Source organism: Brassica rapa, chromosome A05, assembly GCF_000309985.2.
Source record: "Brassica rapa cultivar Chiifu-401-42 chromosome A05, CAAS_Brap_v3.01, whole genome shotgun sequence".
Taxonomy (NCBI): domain Eukaryota; kingdom Viridiplantae; phylum Streptophyta; class Magnoliopsida; order Brassicales; family Brassicaceae; genus Brassica; species Brassica rapa.
Genome location: NC_024799.2, coordinates 23,306,588 through 23,328,237, shown reverse-complemented (window position 1 = coordinate 23,328,237; position 21,650 = coordinate 23,306,588). Strand labels below are relative to the sequence as shown.

The 21,650-nt window shown below is 36.7% G+C and overlaps 5 protein-coding genes and 1 non-coding gene across 9 annotated transcripts; 3 read left to right on the top strand and 3 right to left on the bottom strand.

The window, feature by feature from the left end:
* The first annotated feature begins 2,504 nt into the window (after positions 1-2,504).
* LOC103869962 (transcription factor TCP4) lies at positions 2,505-4,844 on the top strand. The gene is made up of 2 exons (XM_009148048.3): positions 2,505-4,360; positions 4,451-4,844. Exon 1 carries the CDS (start codon positions 3,110-3,112, stop codon positions 4,328-4,330), a length of 1,221 nt encoding a protein of 406 aa, XP_009146296.2. The 5' UTR covers positions 2,505-3,109; the 3' UTR covers positions 4,331-4,360; positions 4,451-4,844.
* Positions 4,845-6,091: 1,247 nt separating this feature from the next.
* On the bottom strand, positions 6,092-9,321 carry LOC103869961. Of its 2 annotated transcripts, none has more exons than XM_033292828.1 (2): positions 7,280-9,321; positions 6,092-6,933 (listed from the first exon to the last, which is right to left on the bottom strand). In XM_033292828.1, the coding sequence occupies exon 2, from the start codon at positions 6,905-6,907 to the stop codon at positions 6,260-6,262; it is 648 nt and encodes a 215-aa protein (XP_033148719.1). In that variant the 5' UTR covers positions 6,908-6,933; positions 7,280-9,321; the 3' UTR covers positions 6,092-6,259. The 2 variants fall into 2 exon arrangements, with proteins under 2 accessions (XP_033148719.1, XP_009146293.1); XM_009148045.3 differs by having other exon boundaries at positions 6,092-6,917; positions 7,280-9,317.
* TRNAI-UAU lies at positions 9,226-9,299 on the bottom strand. The gene has a single exon. It is a non-coding gene; the product is annotated as a tRNA-Ile (tRNA).
* A 414-nt stretch (positions 9,322-9,735) lies between the features above and the next one.
* On the bottom strand, positions 9,736-12,742 carry LOC103869959 (probable E3 ubiquitin-protein ligase ZFP1). Of its 3 annotated transcripts, none has more exons than XM_009148043.2 (6): positions 12,352-12,742; positions 11,164-11,785; positions 10,737-11,074; positions 10,537-10,635; positions 10,244-10,405; positions 9,736-10,153 (listed from the first exon to the last, which is right to left on the bottom strand). In XM_009148043.2, exons 2-6 carry the CDS (start codon positions 11,747-11,749, stop codon positions 9,992-9,994), a joined length of 1,347 nt encoding a protein of 448 aa, XP_009146291.1. In that variant the 5' UTR covers positions 11,750-11,785; positions 12,352-12,742; the 3' UTR covers positions 9,736-9,991. The 3 variants fall into 3 exon arrangements, with proteins under 3 accessions (XP_009146291.1, XP_009146292.1, XP_033148688.1); XM_009148044.2 differs by having other exon boundaries at positions 10,737-11,065; XM_033292797.1 differs by lacking the exon at positions 9,736-10,153 and having other exon boundaries at positions 10,479-10,635.
* A 239-nt stretch (positions 12,743-12,981) lies between these two features.
* On the top strand, positions 12,982-15,028 carry LOC103869958 (RNA exonuclease 4). The gene is made up of 9 exons (XM_009148041.3): positions 12,982-13,172; positions 13,267-13,348; positions 13,428-13,506; positions 13,727-13,808; positions 13,915-14,023; positions 14,150-14,238; positions 14,323-14,387; positions 14,467-14,545; positions 14,637-15,028. Exons 1-9 carry the CDS (start codon positions 13,089-13,091, stop codon positions 14,787-14,789), a joined length of 822 nt encoding a protein of 273 aa, XP_009146289.1. The 5' UTR covers positions 12,982-13,088; the 3' UTR covers positions 14,790-15,028.
* Positions 15,029-16,764: 1,736 nt separating this feature from the next.
* LOC103869957 (reticulon-4-interacting protein 1, mitochondrial) lies at positions 16,765-18,867 on the top strand. The gene is made up of 7 exons (XM_009148040.3): positions 16,765-17,066; positions 17,220-17,447; positions 17,548-17,621; positions 17,735-17,891; positions 17,986-18,105; positions 18,195-18,303; positions 18,425-18,867. The coding sequence occupies exons 1-7, from the start codon at positions 16,836-16,838 to the stop codon at positions 18,601-18,603; spliced, it is 1,098 nt and encodes a 365-aa protein (XP_009146288.2). The 5' UTR covers positions 16,765-16,835; the 3' UTR covers positions 18,604-18,867.
* Positions 18,868-21,650: the final 2,783 nt, after the last annotated feature.

The following is a 21,650-nucleotide window of genomic DNA, read 5'->3' as shown; positions in this document are numbered from 1 at the left end:
AACAAAACACGAGGATCTCTTTGTGTCGCTGTCTAGTTTCAAGTGAAGCAAATAAGAGTTTATATAATATTAAGACATGATAAAAAAAAAACGAAAAAGAGCATAAAATGAAAATTCATTCATAGACAAAGGTGTTCGAAGCGTATAGACTAATACGAAGATCGAGCGTTACGTTAAATCCTTGTGTATATGTGATCAAGTCCCGATTTTCCGAATAAAATCTGCTTTAGTTATAAACTATTGAGATTCTTTAAAACAAAAAAGGTGGAGAAAAAAGGTGGAGAAAGTGGAGCATCAACAAACAAAGACCCTTTTTTATATAGTTCCATAATATTATGGGTGAGTCAACCCTTTAAAAAGAAACCGGAGATGCACGAAACCTTGAATTGATCCTTGACCCAGCCAACACCATATGTTTTTTCTTCTGGGGTACTTATTCGTTTATTAAATCACCTTGTTATTTCCCAGTAATTTAGTATACGATTATGATATATTCACTTACCAGTTACCACTTATATAAGAAAAAAATAATTGCCAGTTATACTAACAAGTAACAATTAACAAGTAACAATACACTATTGATCTATTACATGATAACATCGTCCGGTTCAAATCAGATTGCAAGAGCTTATTCAAACCATCGTCACGAATCAAAGATCGGTAGAACTCTTTGGAGAGATATCTGACATTAAATCGCTTATTGTTTCTTTTTTTTTTGCTTTTCACGCATTTTTCATCTCTAAATCTTCTAATAAGCCTGTAAATTCTTTGGCAAAAGCTTCACTTTGTAACAGACTCTTAGTGTTGGGCTCAGGTCCACACCAACCTCCTTATCCTCTCTCTTTAATGAATTTATCAGTTGATCAAAAAAAAAAATCTATTACATGATAACATTCTTGAATTAACGTATCTTATGTTGCTAACATATTTGACAAAATTTTGATAGCCATAAAACTATATTAAGCTTGTACACACCAACTTCCAATGATATTTTTAACATGTTATCACATGATTACTATTGTGTAATATTACATTTTGAATATTAAAAAATTGTCAAAAATACTACATTCATAATATTACTTTCTATGTTTACAGTAACTACTTTTAATAAAATATAAAAGATATTTATAATCCTAAGATTAACTAATACTTCCTCCGGATATGAATGTAAGATGTTATATATTTTTATCTTGTATACAAATGTATGATGTTTTGAGATATAATTAATGTATTTATTTTTAAAATTAAAAAGTAAAATTATGAGTGGTGAAACATTATTGATATAATTAAAAAGTAACAATTAAAATAGTGTATTTATTGTTTCTTAATATGTGTGTAAAACCTTAAACATCTTATATTTAAATCCAGAGGGAGTATATACTTAGAGTTTAAAGATGAGGGATGAAGTAGGATTTTTGAAATGTGAAAGTTATGATTATAATAAATATATAAATAAATACTTAAAAATATAATTTTTTAAGAAACTAGTTTCAAAAATAATTTTTGATTTTCAAACAAAAAAATCAAAAACAAATTCATAAAAGAAACAAATTCATAAAAACAAGTTTGAATATGAAAAGGTATAATTTTTTTATTTTTTAAAATAATTATTTATTATATATATAGAGAACAAATGTATAAGATTATTTTGACATTCAATGAAGCATGTATTTTTAAAAATGTCTCTTTAGCGGTGGTAAACATAAATAGTGGTATAAGAAATGGTAAACATGAAAAATTTCCTTGAATATTTGATCTATTTTCTTAAAAAGACTAATAGAAGATGGAAATTCTAAATATGTCCTATTTTATTGGCTATCTAAATTTGTATAAATGTATGACTATGTGGTGGCATATTATTTGTATAGTTCACAATCATTTTGTATAATTTTTATTTTGTTGACAAAAAACTATATGTATGCATAACCAAAACTTTGATATTCAGCTTTGAATTACTCTTTCTGTTTCAAAATATATGATGCTTAATAAAGTGTCTGATGTTTCAAAATAGAAGATGTTTTTATATTTTAATAACAGTTTTTATATTTATCAAAAACTTTGTAACTAATAATATTTGGTAGTATATTTTATAATTAGTTAAACATTTTTATTTTTATTTTAATGATATTTTCAGATAAGAAATAAGTTTTTAATAGTTGTGCAATATCCTAAAATTTTGGATGCTTAATAAAAAAAATATGGAATGGTATGAATTATTTATGGAAGTTAATGGAATGGAATCAACATTTCACTTATTCCATAACTTTTTTAATTTAGAAAGATTTTTTACTTAAAAGTTATTTTTTCGGGAACAAAATGACATGTTATGAAATGAAGTGAAATACCTTTGACATCTCTTTATTGTAACCAATGAACATTTTTTAGAATGTAAAAGAGTTAAGCATTCAGATTTTATTCTAAAAAAATGTATTTCAATTGCATTTTTCATGTATTTTGGAACAGATGGATATTTTTTAAAGAAGAGATGGATAAATTTGGGAAACAACTAAACTAAACTTTGATTACCCAAAAAGAAACAAAGTAAAGAAAAAGGTGAAATATTAAAAAAGAAAAGAAAATTGAATGTGGGAAGAGAAGAGATGAGAAAGAGAGATCTTTAATGAAAGAGCAAAAACACTGTCATCTTACCAGTTGCGTCATCATCAACCCACAACACTCTCCTTCTCTTACTTTACTTTACCATCCTCTTTAAATTTTCCCGAGAAACAAAAAAAAAAAAAATCGAAAAAGCTTTTTTCGCTGGGGTTATTTCTTGATTGGTCAGTTACTCATCTCTCTCTCTCTCTATCTCTCCTCGCTTGCTTCATCTGTTTGGTCTCCTTCTTACTTTTTTTTTATAGCAAGTACATAGAATTTTAAAAAGAGAAGTAGAGAGAAAGATTCAGACATGGGTTAGTCTTCAGTTTTCAACAAATCCTCTTCTTCTTCTTTGGCTTTTTTAGGGTTAGGGTTTTTTAGGTGAGAGAGTATGCGTGAGTTACATCCTTTTTGAGCTACTCTGGATTCTTTACACGACCGCCCTCTCCGCCGTCGCCGCCTCAACCAAGAAGAAGAAGAAGACGCCGAGCTTCCTCAATATGCCCAACCAATGGCAGACGAAGCTCACAACTTTCTCCACCCTCCAGCACCACCACCGCCTTCTTCAATGAGCCACCGCGAGGCGGCGAACGGCGGCTGCGGCGAGATAGTCGAGGTGCAAGGAGGTCACATTGTCCGGTCGACGGGAAGGAAAGATCGGCACAGCAAAGTCTGCACGGCCAAAGGGCCACGTGACCGGCGCGTGAGGCTATCGGCTCACACGGCGATTCAGTTCTACGACGTTCAGGACCGCCTCGGCTTCGACCGGCCAAGCAAAGCCGTCGACTGGCTTATCAAGAAGGCTAAAGCTTCCATCGACGAGCTCGCTCAGCTTCCGCCGTGGAACCCCGCCGACGCAATGCGCAACGCCGCCGCAAACGCGAAACCGAGAAGAACCGCCGCTAAAACTCGAATCTCTCCGTCGCCGCCGCCGCCGTCGCAGCAGCAACAGAACCAGCTTCAGTTCGGTGGATTCGACGGAGCGGCGGAGCATCGGGGGAACGAGAACGAGTCGAGTTTTCTCCCGCCGTCGATGGATTCGGATTCTATCGCTGACACTATAAAGTCGTTCTTCCCGGTGGTTGGCTCTTCGACGGAAGCTCCTCCTCCGAACCAGCTTATACACAGCAACTACCATCATCATCACCCACCGGATTTGCTTTCTCGAACTAATAGCCACAACCAAGATCTCCGTCTCTCGCTGCACTCCTTCCCGGATGGTCCACCGTCGCTTCTCCACCACCACCACTCCGCGTCCGCCTCCACCGCCGAGCCAGTTCTGTTCTACGGGCAGAGCAATCCGCTAGGGTATGACACGTCGACGGGTGGTTGGGAGCAGCAGTCAATTCAGAGGCTGGTGGCTTGGAACAGCGGCGGAGCAACCGAGACAGGAAACGGAGGAGGAGGAGGAGGAGGAGGGTTTCTCTTTGCTCCTCCAGCTCCTTCGACGACGTCGTTTCAGCCAGTACTTGGCCAAAGTCAGCTTTATTCTCAGAGGGGTCCCCTTCAGTCCAGTTACAGTCCCATGATCCGTGCTTGGTTTGATCCTCACCACCACCATCAGTCCATCTCCACCGATGATCTCAACCACCATATTCCTCACCCGGTTCACCAAGGTGAATTCTCTTCCGGTTTCCGCATACCAGCACGGTTTCAGGGCCAAGAAGAGGAGCAGCACGATGGTTTCTCCAACAAACCGTCATCTGCTTCCTCCATTTCTCGCCATCGTTAACAATCCAAACAATTATCCTCTTTGTTCCAGGTTATTACAAAGTCTGTCTTTTTTTACTTCAAGTTCAGTACTTTTGAAGTTGTCCTGTTCGTTGAACTAAAAAAAGAAAACATTTTGCAGGGCTTGTCAAGCTTCCATTCACATTGAAAGCTTTGGCTTAGATTGTTCGGAACAGGGATGACGTTTGTATTCAATGGCTTGAAAGAAAAAAGGCAGGAAAAGGATGAAAGAGTAGAGAAAAAAGACCATACAGTCTCAGGTTCTTCTTCTTCCAGTATCCTCCTGACCTTTGTCATTTGTAATTTTCATCTTTTTTACCTGTAGCTCAGTTAAGGTTAGATTCCAAGGTTTCTTTCTTGTTGTTGTTGTATCTGAAAACCTTTTTGTTGTGTGTTGTATCATCATCATCATCCTCTTGTTACTCCAATAGCCAGATACTTGAGAAATTTCAGTTCCCTGTTCTTGTTCTCCATGGATGCTGTAATAAAGTCTTGCACTTTCTCTTTTATTTTCATATGGGTTTTGCTACCTTTTTCTCAGCTTATAAACTGTTAAAAAACTAGGTCGGTAAATACCCTCTCCAAACTAGATATGATCATTGTTAGGTTGATTCTTATATCTCACTCTATACTTTTGGACCCAATGATAAGAAAGTTAGTCATTTTCAATGAACAGTAAGTTTTGAATTGTTGCTTCTTCTGGAACATCATGTGGATTTAGCCAGTTTCCTTAAATTACAAGTGAAAATTTTCCTCACAAGGAGTAATAAAAAAGGATTGTTTATCTATATCTGATGTCATTAATTGTTCTCTCTCACACACCTACTTTAGTGGTAGGAGGATATCCACCAAACTTGAATGTGATCGTTGTCTTCTTTCATTAGTAAAAGAATGGGGACATGAGATAGGTATAGAGAACCGCCCATGTTTGTCTAAATGTAGGAAGCTGATCAAAACTACTCCCCATCATCTCCATCATTCATCTTTATACAAATAATTTTAGATTCTGCAAAGTTAGTCAAAAATACAAACTTGGGTTGAAATGCATGGTTTCAGATGTTCATTTTATATTCATTTAGCTGATAGTTATTAAAACTCTTACAAATTTAAACCTTTTGAAAGAAAAAGCAAACACCTTTTCATGTGATGTAATAAATACGTCATCAACCACACCAAATGAGAAGGTTGAGATTTATCATAAAGTACCTTCTACTAAAAGATAGAAAGGCTGAGAATCTTTACTTTAAGGTCTCATGGCTGAAAATCATCAGTTACTTTGATCCAAAAAAAAAGAAAGGGTCTCATCACTCAAATCATATTCAATCTACAATAGATTCTCTCTTTTTATTTGCTCTGTCAACTGATATTATCATCAGTAACTTTGTTCTCTAAGACAGGTAGATAACATAGTACAGTGTATCTGTTATATGACCAAGTAAAACATTTCACACTAAACCTCAAAAATATCTAATGGGTTTGAGAGTGATGTCGAAGAAGAAGAAGATGGAGCCAAGATTGTAAAAGAGCTATCACTTTAAGAATGGTCCCCTCTCTCTTTTCACTTCTTGTTCATTGCCTTTAATTTTTACTGAAGAAATTCACATTGACAACATAAAAGGTGATTCACTTTTTCCTCTGAGAGAAGACTATGACGACTCTTAAAGTCCAGTCAATTTAGATTAGAGATTCACCAATGTAAGAACTTGAATACATGTGAAACTCAAACCTAAGAACATCTCTAAAGCTCTGTGGCTCATCAACATGTGAAGCATAAAACAATTATATAAACACATGAGTTATCACATCAGTCTTTGATATGAAGTAGACACAACATATATAAACATACATTGGAAAGTTTCTGTGACCAAATAAGACAGGTCCCAATTGGATAACAAATTAAAGAATGGTCTTAAGGTGAAAAAACAAAAACTCAATCTATGAAACCGGTTCTTCTGAAAACAGCATTCCTTACCTGTCTGAGATCTCTCCCTTTAAGTGTTCTTCCAGCTCCTTCAAGCACCGAGCTAGACAGTAAAGAAGACTGCGCCAAAGACCGAGCTACAATCTCATGTGGAGGAAGCATTTCACCTTCTTCTTCCTCCTCATCCTCATCCACCACATCAGTCAGCTTGAACTCCTTCTTATGACGATTCATCATCGCCGAAGATGCTAACGGCACTTGAACCGGAGCTGACTGAGGAAACTTCCCTCCACCTATAAAAGAAGCTGTATACGGAAGCCTCTCTTGAGGCGGTTTAGGAGCTGAGGGAATGGTTCGAGCCGAAGACGAAGAAGGCGAGGAAGAAGCTGCAGGCTTATGGTGAAAGACGTGGTTGAGGTAGCTGTTACCAGAAGGCTCGGGAAGAGCGGCGAGGATACCAGAAGCTTCCACGTTTTTCAAACCGCTTTTGCTCCGTTGAAGCTGGCGAGCAGGCGGGTGTTGAGAAGGAGAAGAAGACGGAGGAGTGTGAGTTACGTCTATCGAGAAGATGTCGTCTTCATTGAACTCACCATCTGCAGAAGAAGCTGAAGCAGGAGAAGACGATGAAGGGATATCGATGCGAGGACTTTTGTTCATTTTTGTTAAACTGCGAATCAGAGAAACTTAGGGGTTGATTTGATCAGACAATAGTCTCCACCACTAAAGATTAGATGTATAGAACACGTAACTGAAGTGTGGAGCTTTAACTAGATCGGTCCAAGTTTGAAAAGTTTTGATTTTTTTTTTAAAATTAGAAAAATGTCGTTTTCAACCAAATCTTTCAAGAGATTTAGTGAAAGGAACTCAACACTGACGTGGGATTTTCACAATAATTTGATGTGAACAAGAAAGTTCAGTCATTTTTCCCAGAAAACTCTAATTGAGAGAGATTGCATCAAACAGTAAGGTCGAGATACTATTAAAGAAGATGAATTTAAGCAATTATCATTCAAGAAGGATTAATATTACCTCAGCTCTGGGAAAAAGAAGGAATACAGCAGCAAATTAGATGCGCACGACCAGAGCTAGCTAGCGATCTGAATGTTTAGAAGCGACAGAGAGAAAGAGAACACGAAGGAGACAGAGAGAGACGAAAAGCGACAAGACCTGATTCAGATTCTATAACTTTAGTTATGTCGCCGACTCATTGTATCGAAGGCCCAATAGAGTAAGCCCAAATAGATTAATTTAAAAAACTGACATAACGGTGAAGATCTTTCGTCACCGAGGTCTAGGCGTTCGGTCCTCGGATGGTCTTGTCGGGTCTGGATTTTTTGGGTGTCGGTTCGGGTTCTATCGAGTTTGGATCGGTTGAAGTTTTATATAGCTGGATCAAATGAGATAACTAGAATTTGTCGATTCAGTTTGGTTCGGTTCTCGGTCAGGTTCGGATCAGATCATGTCGGATCCGGCTTAAAAATACCTAAAACACACAAAAAACCTGAAAATACTAAAATGTCTAAATTCTCACCCAAATTTTGATTATTCTGATTACCTAAATTATATTTTTGAAAATTTAAAATTTTACCTGAAAACCAAAACCATATCCAAAAACCCATATTCTAAACTTAAAAAAATACCTATGATACCAAAACTATATTAAAACACTTATATATACTAGAAGTTTTGGATATTCATCGGGTTTTGGATTTATATCTGGTTGGAGGATCTTCCAGAACAAGACCTAATAGGATAAAAAGATTGGTTCGCTTCTTATCCGAATCGAGAGTTTTCAGATCAGTTTTGGGTCGGGTCTTCGGATCCAGGTAAAATGCCGAAGCCTACTTTATGATTGTTAAAACCCGGTTTACCCGAGGTCTCCTTTGTGATCACATTGGGTGATAATATCTCCGGTTTCCTAGCTGATTTGTTCGGTTTAGTGACTAGGCATTGAGCCCTAATCTCCCAAGGTCGAGCTGCTATATCCACTGTTCTTTCCAACTCAATTCCTAGTTTTCTTTGTCAAGGTTAAACCAAGCTTGACCTAGATATTGTGTAGCATCAGCACTCTGCTACAAAAAAAAAGTGACTTGAGCTACAAGGTATCTGAAACACAAACAAGTAATGTAACCGAGTCTCAGGTCGTAGTAGCCATTGCTCGTTCACGCTTCACCGTAGCCTCTTCTCTCAGATGTATCATCGCCAGAATTTCTATTGTTCAAGAACCACCACATCACTCAATTTCTAGCTGCACCAGCTAGAACTCTTACTTCACACCACTAAATCTCTTTGCGCTTTACAAGCTGCATAGTCTTTTTCTCGCCTGAAGAATTCACAAGAACCATAGTTGTGGAGAATGACAAATCTAGTAAGCTTGGAAAGACCTGTGAATATGAATAATAGCGATTTCTATGGTAAGCGTAGTTGAAACTGAACTTGATTTGATTGGTTTGAAACGGTTTATTGTTTCTGAAGGTACCTAAAAAGAACATGTTTTGAAGTCACTAGTATACAAGAATGAAACAGAGTTTTTTTACTAACGTTTGTCTCGATCTAATTTGTTCATTCGCAAAAGATTAGAGAATGGAATAATCAGCCAGATCCCATGACAAAAGACTATCGGTATTAAGTTGACAGATACAGAACAACAAAAGGTTTTATTGGAGAAGATGATGGAGGCTAAAGACTTAACCAGAGTATGTGATAGTGTCATAGTGATATGGTGTTTAATATGTGTTTTTTTTTGCTTTGAAGGCACGAGAAGGTTAATGATGAGTGGTGCTTAAGCAAATGGCGAGAGAAAGAGGAGTTGAAGCTTCGTGATTGACATTTCAACCAAAGGTGAAAGATGGTGTTTGATCTTTTTCTTCAAATACAAGGTGGGTCTGTCTGATAATTTAATAGTTTGGGATTGAATTGTTAAATTTGCTAAAAGTTAAGGGTGATAAAAGAAAAAAAAAGTAAAAAACTCAAAATGTTCCCGGCGGGACTCGAACACGCGACCTTCGGCTCATAAGATCAACGCTCTAACCAACTGAGCTACGAGAACTGCTTGCAAGTATATTCTGATTCTTATATTCATCCTTATTTTCTGCTTATAATACAAGTATACAAACCATGACTTGAAAGAAGTGTAAGACGCCACAGACTTTGCATAGGAAGAGAACACATTCCCAGATATACCGTGTGGCAAGCCAAAAAGCTTGGAATATTGGAGTTGATGATCCGGCTACTTTCCCTACAAAACATAGTATCTATGTCGGATCTAAGGACGATGTTTCCGAGGTCAACAAGGTGCTTCTCAAGTTGATGTCCATTTGTTCGGGTAATTAGGGAAACTATACAGATGATTCTCCCTTGTCTTTACTTTGTTTTCTTCTTGTTCCTTAGCTTGGTGTAAGTTTCTCAGATCATTATAATGCATACTTTTTTTATATAAAGATATTCAGCAATCTATGAACAAGAAAAATAAACGGTGCTAGAGGTAAAGAAGACAAAATAAACTTCAGAGGAGCAACCAAATGTACAAAGAACCAAAGAAGCCTATACAGTTTTCATAGTCACAAAGCCAATCTCAGCTTTAGACTGTTATACAAATTATGTGCCCAAAAGTTTTAAATTTACAGAACTTGGGGGCTGAAACTTACCCTCACTCTGTTACTCTTACAAAACCAATATTTATAAGCATTGTTGAAAAAACCCATAACGTCTATTAGGTTGAACCAGCAGAAACCTCTCCTCCTATAAACTTTTTATCGTTCCTTCTTCTTTTCCATGACCAAGTGCCTCTGATTTACACACTGGGCAAATGTTCTTGATAACCAACCACTTCTTCAAGCATTCTGCATGATACTCGTGTCTGCAATCCAGCGTTGCGATCTTATCTTGGTTCTTGTAGTTTTCCTGTCAATTCCCAATAAGACCAAGATGAGTGTGTGTGAAATGTTTGCATAAGCTTGGAGGATGCAGAATCAAGATTTCTTGGGCTTTTACCTGGCATATAGTGCAAGAATCTGTTTCTAGATCGGTAGATGGAGCTTCTTCCAGGTTGATTCTGGTCCACAAAGAGGTTCTTCTTTTAAGAAAACCTTTCGCATCTTCTTCTGAAATACCAGTCTTCACAGTGCCAATATGGTCGCTCAAAGCAAGAAGCTCCTGCGCCACCCGAGGTTTGAAACTTTGAATGTTAATAAAGATAAAAAGACACAAATGTAAATTCTTTAAATACCTATATGGTGAAGGGTCATGTGATTTAGCTGTGTGGTAGAGAGTAACTGTGGACTCACCTCATATGACATGTCCTCTATGTCCAAGCGCATGTCTTGATGATGATCAACATAATCAACAGCATCGTAGAAGCCTCCTTCCCTGAACACTGCAACCTCCTAAACATAAAACAGAAAAACGCCAATATTAAAGAATAAACATTTTTGAACAAAGTGACACTAAAAGATGAACAAAATGTGCTAAAGAGGATGTTAATTACATCTGTGGGAAATGCTCTAAAGCGAGGCAGTCCATGGTTTCTAAGAGTCGCTGCAGGTACAAAATCATCTAGGGGACGTTGCGGGTTTATACAAAACCCAGTTGATTGAACTGGTCCCACATGACTGTAGGAAGCATCATGAATAGTCATGGGAACAGTGTATGAGACTGAAGCCAAGTGAGGGAATAAGGTGGGAGGAGGTGCCGGATGATGGCTAAAATGGTTGTGTCTAGGGTATACAAATGGTGTTTGGTTTCTGCTACTAGAATTTTCATGGTATCTTGGAAAGCAGACATTACCAGAGTCTATGGAGTTAGAAGCAGCACTACCTAAGAAAACTTTCAAGAAGAAGAATTAAGATTTTCAAGAACTTGCATAAAGACCAGTCTCAGTGTTGAGAGAATACGGATATTAAATTATTAATTACCATGCATATAAGGTAAAGAAGGTGGTTGGGGCCAAAGCGAAGAAGAGGATCCATCAGATGTGTTGCCATTATAATGTTGGTCATACCAGACTGAGCCAGGAGGTGGAAAAGGATGAGCTAGATAGCTTCCTTGAATGAAATTATTATGAACATGGGAGAGAGGCGGATCCATTGAAGCTGCTCCTGCGCTGTTCCTCACACTCCTCTCATCTACTGGTTGTGGGCCATAGTGTGGGAATGGGAACGGTGCTTCTGTAGTGCTTTGATACTGAAAATTTCCGGGCATAACTTGAGTGCTCTTTCTTTTGTATCCCTGACTCATAACATGTGCATCCCTCTCATGTTCAGTGGAAGTACCTCCAGGAGCAAACGGTGGCGCATGAAAAGGCGCATAACGGAGATGGAAATATGGTGGGGTTGACATGGCAGGACCAAAACTGGAAGGACGTTGATGATGATGGGACTGTTGAAGCCCGTATAACATTGAGTTGTTGTTGTCATAAGGTTCGAAACTAGGAACAGAGATATCTGGAGGAGGGAGGCCAAAAGTTCGAGAATGCTGCTCCATGTCTAAACCAGTCAGCATAGTTCTTTGTCTCACGTTGCTAGCTGCAGAAACCCCCTGGCAGTGGAATTTTAGAAAGGTCAACAACATTAGAGAGAAAAAAAAACAAGTGAATTTCTTACAGAAAAGAACAAAAGCTGATTCTAGCAAGTTTGGTTCAATAAGCACAAGTATAATATTTAAAACGTTCTGACATCTAGCAATGGAAGCAAAACATACAAAAAAAAAGAGAGTAAATATTCTTCTCTAAGTATGTCCCCAAGAATGTAAAGTCTAGAAACATTTCCCTGTGACTTTTCTTATCGTTAAGTTATAGAGAGGCACAAAGAAACTGTATCCACAGACAACACATTGAACATTCAAGCTTCACGGATACATTGTGTAAAGTATGAAAATCTAGCTGCATAGATCAAATTTAATTCAGAAAGCAAGGAACACCAAAATAATATACAAAGTTAAGTCCATCAATGCAATATTGCAATTCTTCAGCAGCTCCTCAATGTAATCTAACCATTTCAAAAGATGATCAACCATCACCAATATATTACCAAACGACCATATACTCAAAATAATCTAAAGCTTGAGAATCCGATTATTTGCGATGATCATAAGAGATTGATTACCTGATTATCCAGAATTTAATCAGGGAGATAGAGAGAGATCAAAGGAGGAGGGTGATGGAAGGTTTTTTATTTTATTTTCCTCTTCTCATCAGTTTTTCTTTTCTTTTACAATATTCTCTTATGCTTATCTTTACCTTTTTAAAATATAATATTTTTCACTGGTTTCTTAGCTTTCTGACAGCAATTGTTTTTTTTTGGGCTAAATAAAAATAATTGATTGATATACTAATTATGAGAAAAACGTTGTTATTGGTCAAAATTATTTGCTTTTATTTAATGAACACGAGCTTTAGATTGCACATCTAATTAATGAATACTACTTTGAATGATAAGATTCACTTTTGTCTAGTACCAAAGGCATTGCCAATTTAACAAAGAAGAAGAATGTGGTAGGCGATATAGTGAATAAATACTAAAACGCTCTTAACTAGTAACGATTTTGAAAATCAATGATATTTTGTTCTTTTGATTTCATTATTTGTAATGGTGGTTAAGAGTTAGGCCAAACGAATTAAATTCAATGTCTAATTAGTAATTTACTTACCAACAAGGCAACAACAACAAAAACAAAACAATAATAAAAACATTAAAATCAATCTTAATATTAATACGCGGTTTGGTTTAGTTAAACCAATCTTAGCGAAACGGTGTCGCTTACGCATAAGCAGACATCAAGCTGTTTCAATAGGTCTTAAACCTTTACTCTTGAGCCGCCTAGTTCGTGTAGGAAGAAGAAGATGAGTTCTGATCTGAAGAGAAAGCCGAAGAAGAAAACCCCTAAACCCATTCAGACAAACCCTAATTGGTCACTCCTCCAACAAGTTAGTCTCCTTCTCTCTCTCCCTTACCCTTTCTTTTACACTTTGTTTACACATTGATTTTTCTTTGTTTGGTTCTCGGTCGTTGTCATTGCAGAAGCTGAAATCTGATTCGAATAACTCTGGCAATCGAAAATCTTCAAACAATGACGACTCAGATAATCCCAGGTCCATATTAGGTACCGAAAGTTTCGAACTTGAACTTTGGTTTTAGGTTCTAAACAATGGTTTGGTCTCTCAGTGGTTCAATTCTTGCAGGGAAGCGGAAAGAGAGACCTGATTCGGAGGTGGATGGTCCTAAGATTAATCCTTTAGCACCTGTCAATGACGATACCAGGTAGGTCATGTTTGCTGTTTAGCTTTGTGGACTTTCTGTCGCTAAGATAATGACTAACTAGCTAAGAGATACACACTGCAGTTGACAACGCTTTTTAGCATTTTTAAACAGTATTGGGAAATTGCCTATGCTAGAAAACAAAAAAAAAATAACAAGGATTTTGCTAATATATACTGTATTTTTATTTGAGCAATATGTATATCAACAACGTGTGGGGTAGTTTGACAGATGAAGTGGCTATGGACTGTGAAATGGTTGGTGTCAGTCAAGGAACCAAAAGCGCCCTTGGACGTGTTACCTTGGTATGTATACATTGAATGCCTTTCTCTTAATCCATCTTCTTTAGGATTATACCCGTCTCTCCTCCTACGTGAAGCTCACTGGTGGTTTCACCTGTGTTATTGACAGGTAAATAAGTGGGGGAATGTTCTATACGATGAGTTTGTGCGTCCTGTGGAACGTGTTGTTGACTTTCGAACGCATATTAGTGGGATTCGACCTAGAGATTTAAGAAAGGGTTGGTTTTACTTTCATCATTTACGTACCTTCTTCTTGAATCTTTCAACATTCTTGATCCTTCGTTCCTGCAAATGAATGGAAACATCTACTAAATAGTTTGGAACTTTCTTTTTTTGTTCTTCAGCCAAAGATTTCCGAGTGGCTCAGACCAAAGTAGCGGAGTTGATCAAGGGAAAGATTCTCGTGGGACATGCCTTGCATAACGATCTCAAGGTCTGTGGTTTATATCACAAATGTCGAATCTGCTTAAATTGCCTATAATACATTAGTTTTAACAGAACTAGACTTTTGGTACAGGTTTTGCTGTTAACTCACCCGAAAAAGGACATAAGGGACACAGCAGAGTATCAGCCTTTTCTCAAGTATTTCTCACATCTCACCAACCCCTCTCTTCTCTTTTCATCTTGTCCTAATGAACCCACCTTGTAATCTTCCAAACAGGGACAAAACAAGAAAGTCTCTGAAACATCTAGCATCTGAGTTTCTAGGGGCCGACATCCAAAACGGAGAGCACTGTCCTGTAAGTGTCTACATCTCACAAACATCTTTAAATTCCACTTTTATCATGTTCTTTTAGATCCGCAAGTCTTTACTCTTGTTTCCATCGACAGATTGATGATGCAAGAGCCGCAATGCTGCTTTACCAGAAGAACAGAAGAGAGTGGGAGAGAAATGTGAAAGACCAGACACGGATGAGGCTGAAACAGAAGAAGCGTAAGCCTAAGAAGAAAGTAAAGGAAGCTAATCACACCTCAACTGTTTGAATCAACCAAACAAAGCTAAAGCAAACATTCTGATCAAACAGAAACCAACAATAGCTGAAAAGATTTGTTCCTCTCTTCCATTTTTCCTGTGGGCTTTACTTGTTAGTTGTTAGCATCAGGTTCCCACAATGTACCATCTTGTTGTATACAAGTTCATCACGACGTTATACCATATTAGATCCTGTATTATCAAAATATTATCATCTGAATTTTTTATGTTACTTGATTAGTTTTGTCGAGTTAAGGTTCAATAAGGTTGGCCGACGAAAAGAACGAAAGATTCGAACATTGTCCATGCCACTATTCTCACATGTACTGGTTTGAGATAAACTTGGAATCATAATTACTAAATGGTTTTGGTTCGGTACATGCATCATGTGTTGATGGCTTTTCATTTTTGGTTCAGTAAATGATTTTGCAACTGCTACGAGCTACATTCTGGGTTTGCGGGTCAACCTGGCCCGACCCGCCCCGACCCGCTGCGGATTGAATCATTTTTTTATTCAAAAAATCGACCCGTATAACCCGCAAACAAAAAATTTTCTATCCGCACCCGCCCCGCAAAAACCCGCGGGTAACTTGCCAAACCCGCGGGTAATATTAATTATATTAAAAATAATTATTTTAATTAAAAATAATTATTATATAGTTAAAATTTATTATTTTTAAAAAAATTATATTAAAATAATATATTTATAATTAAAATTATATAAATATTTACGAGATTTAATATATTTTTATTAAATTTGTGGGTTAACGAGTACCCGCGACTCAAATTCGACTGACCTGTATCTACTCCACTTAAAATAATCTTGACCCGCACCCGCCATTACAAATTTTCAAATTCTTCGACCCACATCCGCTCCACAGCGGGTCAAACGGGGCGGAGCCGCGGGCATTGATTAAAATTATCAGCTCTAAATTTCCTGTAGCTCAATTTCAAGAATTGACCTATGATGCATGGAAACGGAAGCGGGTACGCAGAAGCGGAAGCGAAAGGAAACGTGGAAGCACATTTTTAAAAATATTTAGGAAGCGGGTACGTGTTGGAAGCATGTGTATATATATATATATATATATATATATATATATTAAAGCAAAAAAATAAAATTATTTTAAATGATAAACATTTAAAACATAATTAAAATATTGTAATTCTGATAAAATTTGAAAAGAGAAAAAAAACTAAACATAACATAAAAATAGAGTTCAAGCTTGTATGAATAGTAATAGCTTAAGCTACTAAATATGATACAAATAAGCAATTTATAATATATCACTTTTTTACAAATTTTTCTTTTTATAATATTACATGAAACACGTCGTGACTCACGATCAAACAACGTAATATACAAACAAGTGACAACACATCAAGCAAAATATAATAATTGATTATTTATCAAATCAAGAGTTACGTACATTTACTCTCTTCTCTCACAATTCTGGACAAAGGTTGGAGAAGTATCAGAAACTTCTTACGCAAGTGAATTTCAAAAACTTAAATCTTTTTATTTATTTGTTAAGTAGAGTTTTGTTATTACAATGGGATAGTTGGGTCACGTATTCACAAAACAAATTAAAATTAAAAAGCCCACCAAAACAATTTTCAGCTTCTATAAACCTAAAGAGTTCATCTCTTCAAAATGCTTCCGGCTATATATCCATCGAAGCTTCCAATTCTGAATCGCGTGCTTCCATTACGGTTCCAAACGTCTTATAAACCGAATCTCGATTCCATGTCGATTCCGAACGATTCCGTTTCCGGTTCCGCTTCGGAAGCACGAAACGCTTGACAACGGACGATTCCATGCTACGTAGGAATTGACACATTGAGCCGGTTGGTTTACTAAATTTCTGGTTGAATCAGTTCGGTTTGTTCCAAACCGGGTTAATCGAAACCATCAGCTTGAATGTAACAGTCAAGTAAACAAACCCGCTCTGAGGACGCTAACGCTGCCACGTCTTCAATTTTCCGTTTCTGAGTTACATAAAAACCTTTAAAGTCTTAAAATAGAAGAAGCAGATCTTCGCATCGACGAAGGAGAAATGCGAGTGATGAGATCGTATCGCGGTAACTCTATCGCCGGATTGGTGTCTCATCCGGCGAGGTTAAGTCCCCTACGGAGCATCTTCACCGGTTGCCGCGCTGTGATGTTGCCACGATTCGGCGGCCCGGAGGTTTTGGAGCTCCGGGAGAATGTCCCGGTGCCGAATCTCAATCCGAACGAGGTCCTCGTCCGTGCGAGAGCTGTTTCGATCAATCCTCTTGATTGCAGAGTGAGTCTCCTCTGCTTGCTTAGCGAACATACATTGGATATATATAATCGGAGATTGTTGGATTAAGATTGGCGTTATTGATGCTGTGAATAAGAGTAGTGAGATTGATGTTATGATTCTTCTGTTGATATTGGCGTGTTGATGATCTCACAGATACGAGCAGGATATGGGCGTTCTGTGTTACAACCGCATCTACCTGTTGTAATTGGACGTGACATCAGTGGGGAAGTTGCAGCCGTTGGTAACTCAGTGAAGGCATTTAAAGTAGGGCAAGAAGTTTTTGGTGCGTTGCATCCTACTGCGTTGAGAGGTACTTATACTGATTATGGGATACTTTCTGAGGAGGAGCTTACTGAAAAGCCATCATCGGTTTCTCATGTTGTAAGTGGGAAGATCTCTATATGCCCTTTACATCTGTTCTACTTTGATTTTTTTTTTTCTGTTGAGAGTTTTCAGCTGTTCTTTTGTTTGCATCTTGTAGGAGGCGAGTGCTATTCCTTTTGCTGCGTTGACTGCTTGGCGTGCTTTGAAGAGTAATGCTCGGATACTCGAAGGGTATGGTTTTTGAGAAACTATTATTATCTGCATGTGGCAGGAGGATGAGACTAATACATTCACTCAGAAGCTGAGATTGACTACATGTTCCTAAAAGCCTTTCTTTTTTGCAGACAAAGGCTATTAGTTTTTGGAGGAGGAGCAGTAGGTTTTGCTGCAATCCAGCTGGGCGTAGCCTTTGGGTGCCATGTTACAGCCTCTTGTGTTGGTCAGACCAAAGAAAGAATACTAGCAGCTGGTGCCGAGCAAGCTGTTGACTACTTAACCGAGGTAGTGACAGAAGATGTTTATTTATCTGCTGATCCAAAGTAGAGCCATGATTATATTGTTCTGATTTAGCAACCTTGATTTGTTTCATGGACAGGACATTGAGGTGGCTGTAAAAGGAAAGTTTGACGCTGTGTTGGATACTATTGGTCGGCCTGAGACCGAGAGAATAGGCATAAACTTCTTGAGGAAGGGTGGCAACTATATGACTCTCCAGGTATACAATAGTTCTTTTGTCTCTGCCTTAAGAGCTACCTTTGCTCTTAGAAAAGTGTTTTTATTCTCTCTTGCATTGATCTATTGAAGGGTGAGGCTGCATCATTGACTGATAGATACGGTTTTCTGATTGGGCTTCCGCTTGCAACTTCACTCTTAGCGAAGAAAAAGATACAGTATCTGTATTCTCATGGAATAGGTAAAGATTGGATCCTGCATTACTCTCTCTTCAGTTTTTGTAGGAACTATTCTGTTAATCAAGACATCCCCCATGGAATAGGTATACATAAAATCTGAATGTGATGAACTGAAAAATACAGACTATTGGTGGACGTATATGAGGGCTGATCCTGAAGGTCTAGCTGAGATTCAACGGTTAGTTGGAGGCGGAAAGCTAAAGATACCAGTGGAAAAGACGTTTCCTATAACCGAAGTTGTAGCAGCTCATGAAGCCAAGGAGAAGAAGCTGGTTCCGGGTAAGGTGGTTCTAGAGCTCTGAACTATATACATTAGGGGTAACAATAATAATACCTGCAGAGCTCCCTAGCAGTTCGTTCTTTTTTTAGATATTACACGCATGAGAAACAAATGTTTTTTGCGTCTGGAGTTTTCTGTAAATGAGATCTATCAGGCTTAGGATTCACATCAAGAACATAAAGTTTCTGTATAGACTTTCCCAATGGTTCTTTTTTATTTAGACATTGTCTTTGTTGCAAGTTGCAGTAAACCAAATTAAATCGAGTAATGAAAAATGGTTTAGTAATGTGTTTTCTGTTGCTGCCATCTATCTATTGTATGTGGATCTTATCAATGCTTAGGTTTGATTTATCCACAACATATTCCAAACAAACAACAAAACAATCACTGTAATATGCTGAATTTTATGATTACAACATTGTCTGAGATTTAAACCCCTAAGATGCAAGGTGTGAACTATTGACCATGAGATAACGTAGATGTCAAATTCAATTAAATAAATTATAGTACATAATTGTTAAATACGTGACGCGAAGCCTAAGTTGATCACATGATCGAACAAATCCAAAAATTGTATGCATGTGAGTTTGATGATCTTCTGGATTATACACATGTGAGTTTTTACAAACCATTGCTTTTAGTCTGAGATTTGAGCCATATAAGATCTAAGAAGGCTCGAACTATTAAACCATATGATATAACGTAGATGTCAATCTCAATTAAATAAGTCATACATAATTGCTAATTGTGTGACGGGAAGCCAAAGTTGATCACATGATTGAACGCAAAGCCAACCTCATAACATTCACTCTACTTTTTAGTTTCTTGATTAAAAAAACAAATACTCTTAATAGTTAATTAAATGACCTCGAGTTGTCATTAAAAGCATAACATGGCAGGTGTTAAACAGCTTATTAAATGAATGTTTTGTCTGGTTCTCGTCCTTTAATGGTCCAGTCAAACTTCTGTATCCTCTGCCAGGTCAGCAAACGAATTTAATTCTTCACACGCGCTACTATACGCGTGGTATACACAGCCTTCTTACCGAGTAACGCTAGCAACGTCATCGGTGGGACAAGGAAACATTCTTTTGTTTTCCCGTCCAAGCCTTCGAAACTTTTTCAGGTACATGTCACTGTTATTGGCTAGTAAACTAGTAAGTCAGTAAAAATCTTCCAAGTCGTAACATTATTTCAGTTCTTTATTTTCTTCTAAAGATCTAGTAAATTCATATACTCTGTTCTACTCTACATACTCAATTATTTGTTGGGGACCAATGAGCACGTGTTTATAATTTCATCAAACTTATTGTCAGTTAAATCGCGTAGGTCTCTGTGATCAATTTGCCATTTATTATATACATAGTTATACTAGTCTTAGTAAGAAAATATGATATGGGTTAGTCTAGGATTTGTTTTTTTTGTTGTGAAATAACGTCTAGGATTTGTTGTTACCTTTGTAATGATATATAGCTTCTGCATATCATGGACTACTTTTACAGAATTTGTCTTTGTAACAAATAACTTTAAGATAGCCCAATGAAGTATGTGTTTAGTACTTACTATATAGTCATATATAGTACAGACAGATAATTTTAAATTCAGGAAGAGATATTGGTGTTTAATTGATAAATTAAATAAAAGTACGAGTGTTTTTAGAAGCATGTTAATGCAATGTTATGGCTTATAGTGTGGTCCTCTAGTCTTTTAATGGTCTGGTCAAACTCCTTTCTTCTCTCTGTATGTCTGCCACCTCACCCACCTATCTTCCTCTATTATTCTGTTTATTATGACCGTTACTTCGCGGTTCATTACGCGCGCATTTTCTCACGCCATTTTTTTTGTCAACATTTTCTCACGCCACTATATTCAGTAAATGGATCAATTGAATGGAACTTTTAGACTACATGTGAAAAATGCGCATTTTAATCTTCGTGAAGTTTTATATATTTGGTTCTTTCGATCTTTGGGTATTAAGTTTTCTATCAAGGTTTATTTGTTTGTTCGAGGATCTATATATTAAATTTTTTGTTTGGTTTTGTATCTATTGATAAAATGCAATTTAACTTCACGAGCAGTGTAAACATATTTTGGTATGAGTTTATCTATCTAATCAGTCAGCAATCATCTCTTTTCTTAAACCGAATTATTAAGAGTATACTATCTCTCTAATTATTTGACCATACTCCATTGTGGAACAACATAAATGTTAAAAAAAGAGACTGGGTCCGACTCTTTTAAGTGCAACAAAAAGCGACACGACGTGCCCTTAGTTTCATGCATCCACAAGAAAGAAAGCAAACTAGCAAAGTGACAACTTCACGAGAAGAAAACTCAGAGAAAAAAGCGTATAATAAAATTAGATTAAATTGTATAAAGATGTAGTAATAATTAGGGTTTTTAGTAATTAAACCCCTCAACTAAAGATAAATCGTAAAAAAAACCCTCAACTAAAAATTCTGTGAAATAAACCCTCAATTTTAATTCCGTTAACATATGTTACCCTCCGTCTAAAAAACCGTGACGGAGGGTGACATATGTTAACGGTTTATAAGTTGAAGGTTTATAATGTTAAAAATTTAGTTGAGGGTTTTTTTTACGATTCAAAAATAGTTGAGAGGTTTTATCACTAAAAGTCATTAAAGGGTTTTTAAGTTATTTATTATCATTTATACATTGTTTTAGATTGATTTGTAAGCCTTTAAAACTAATTTATATTTTTAATACATTAATCTATTATAAAATTAATTTATACATTTTAAATTAATAATTTTCAACATGATTTACAACTTATTATAACTTTGAAATATTAAATTATTTGATATTTGGCAATAGTGATATTAAAAAAAATTGTATGCTTATATCGTCATTGTCAAATATCAAATAATTGAAAGTTTCTAAGTTATATTAAGTCTTAAGTAGTGTCGAAGATAATTCATCCATGAAGTTAATTTTTATATTTGGAGTAGGACGTACTTTTTCTTATTTTCATGATTTTCGTCATCCGGCTCATACTTTCTTATTTTCCTATATTGTTCTTGATTTATTGTATTACTTTATGTTTCAAATA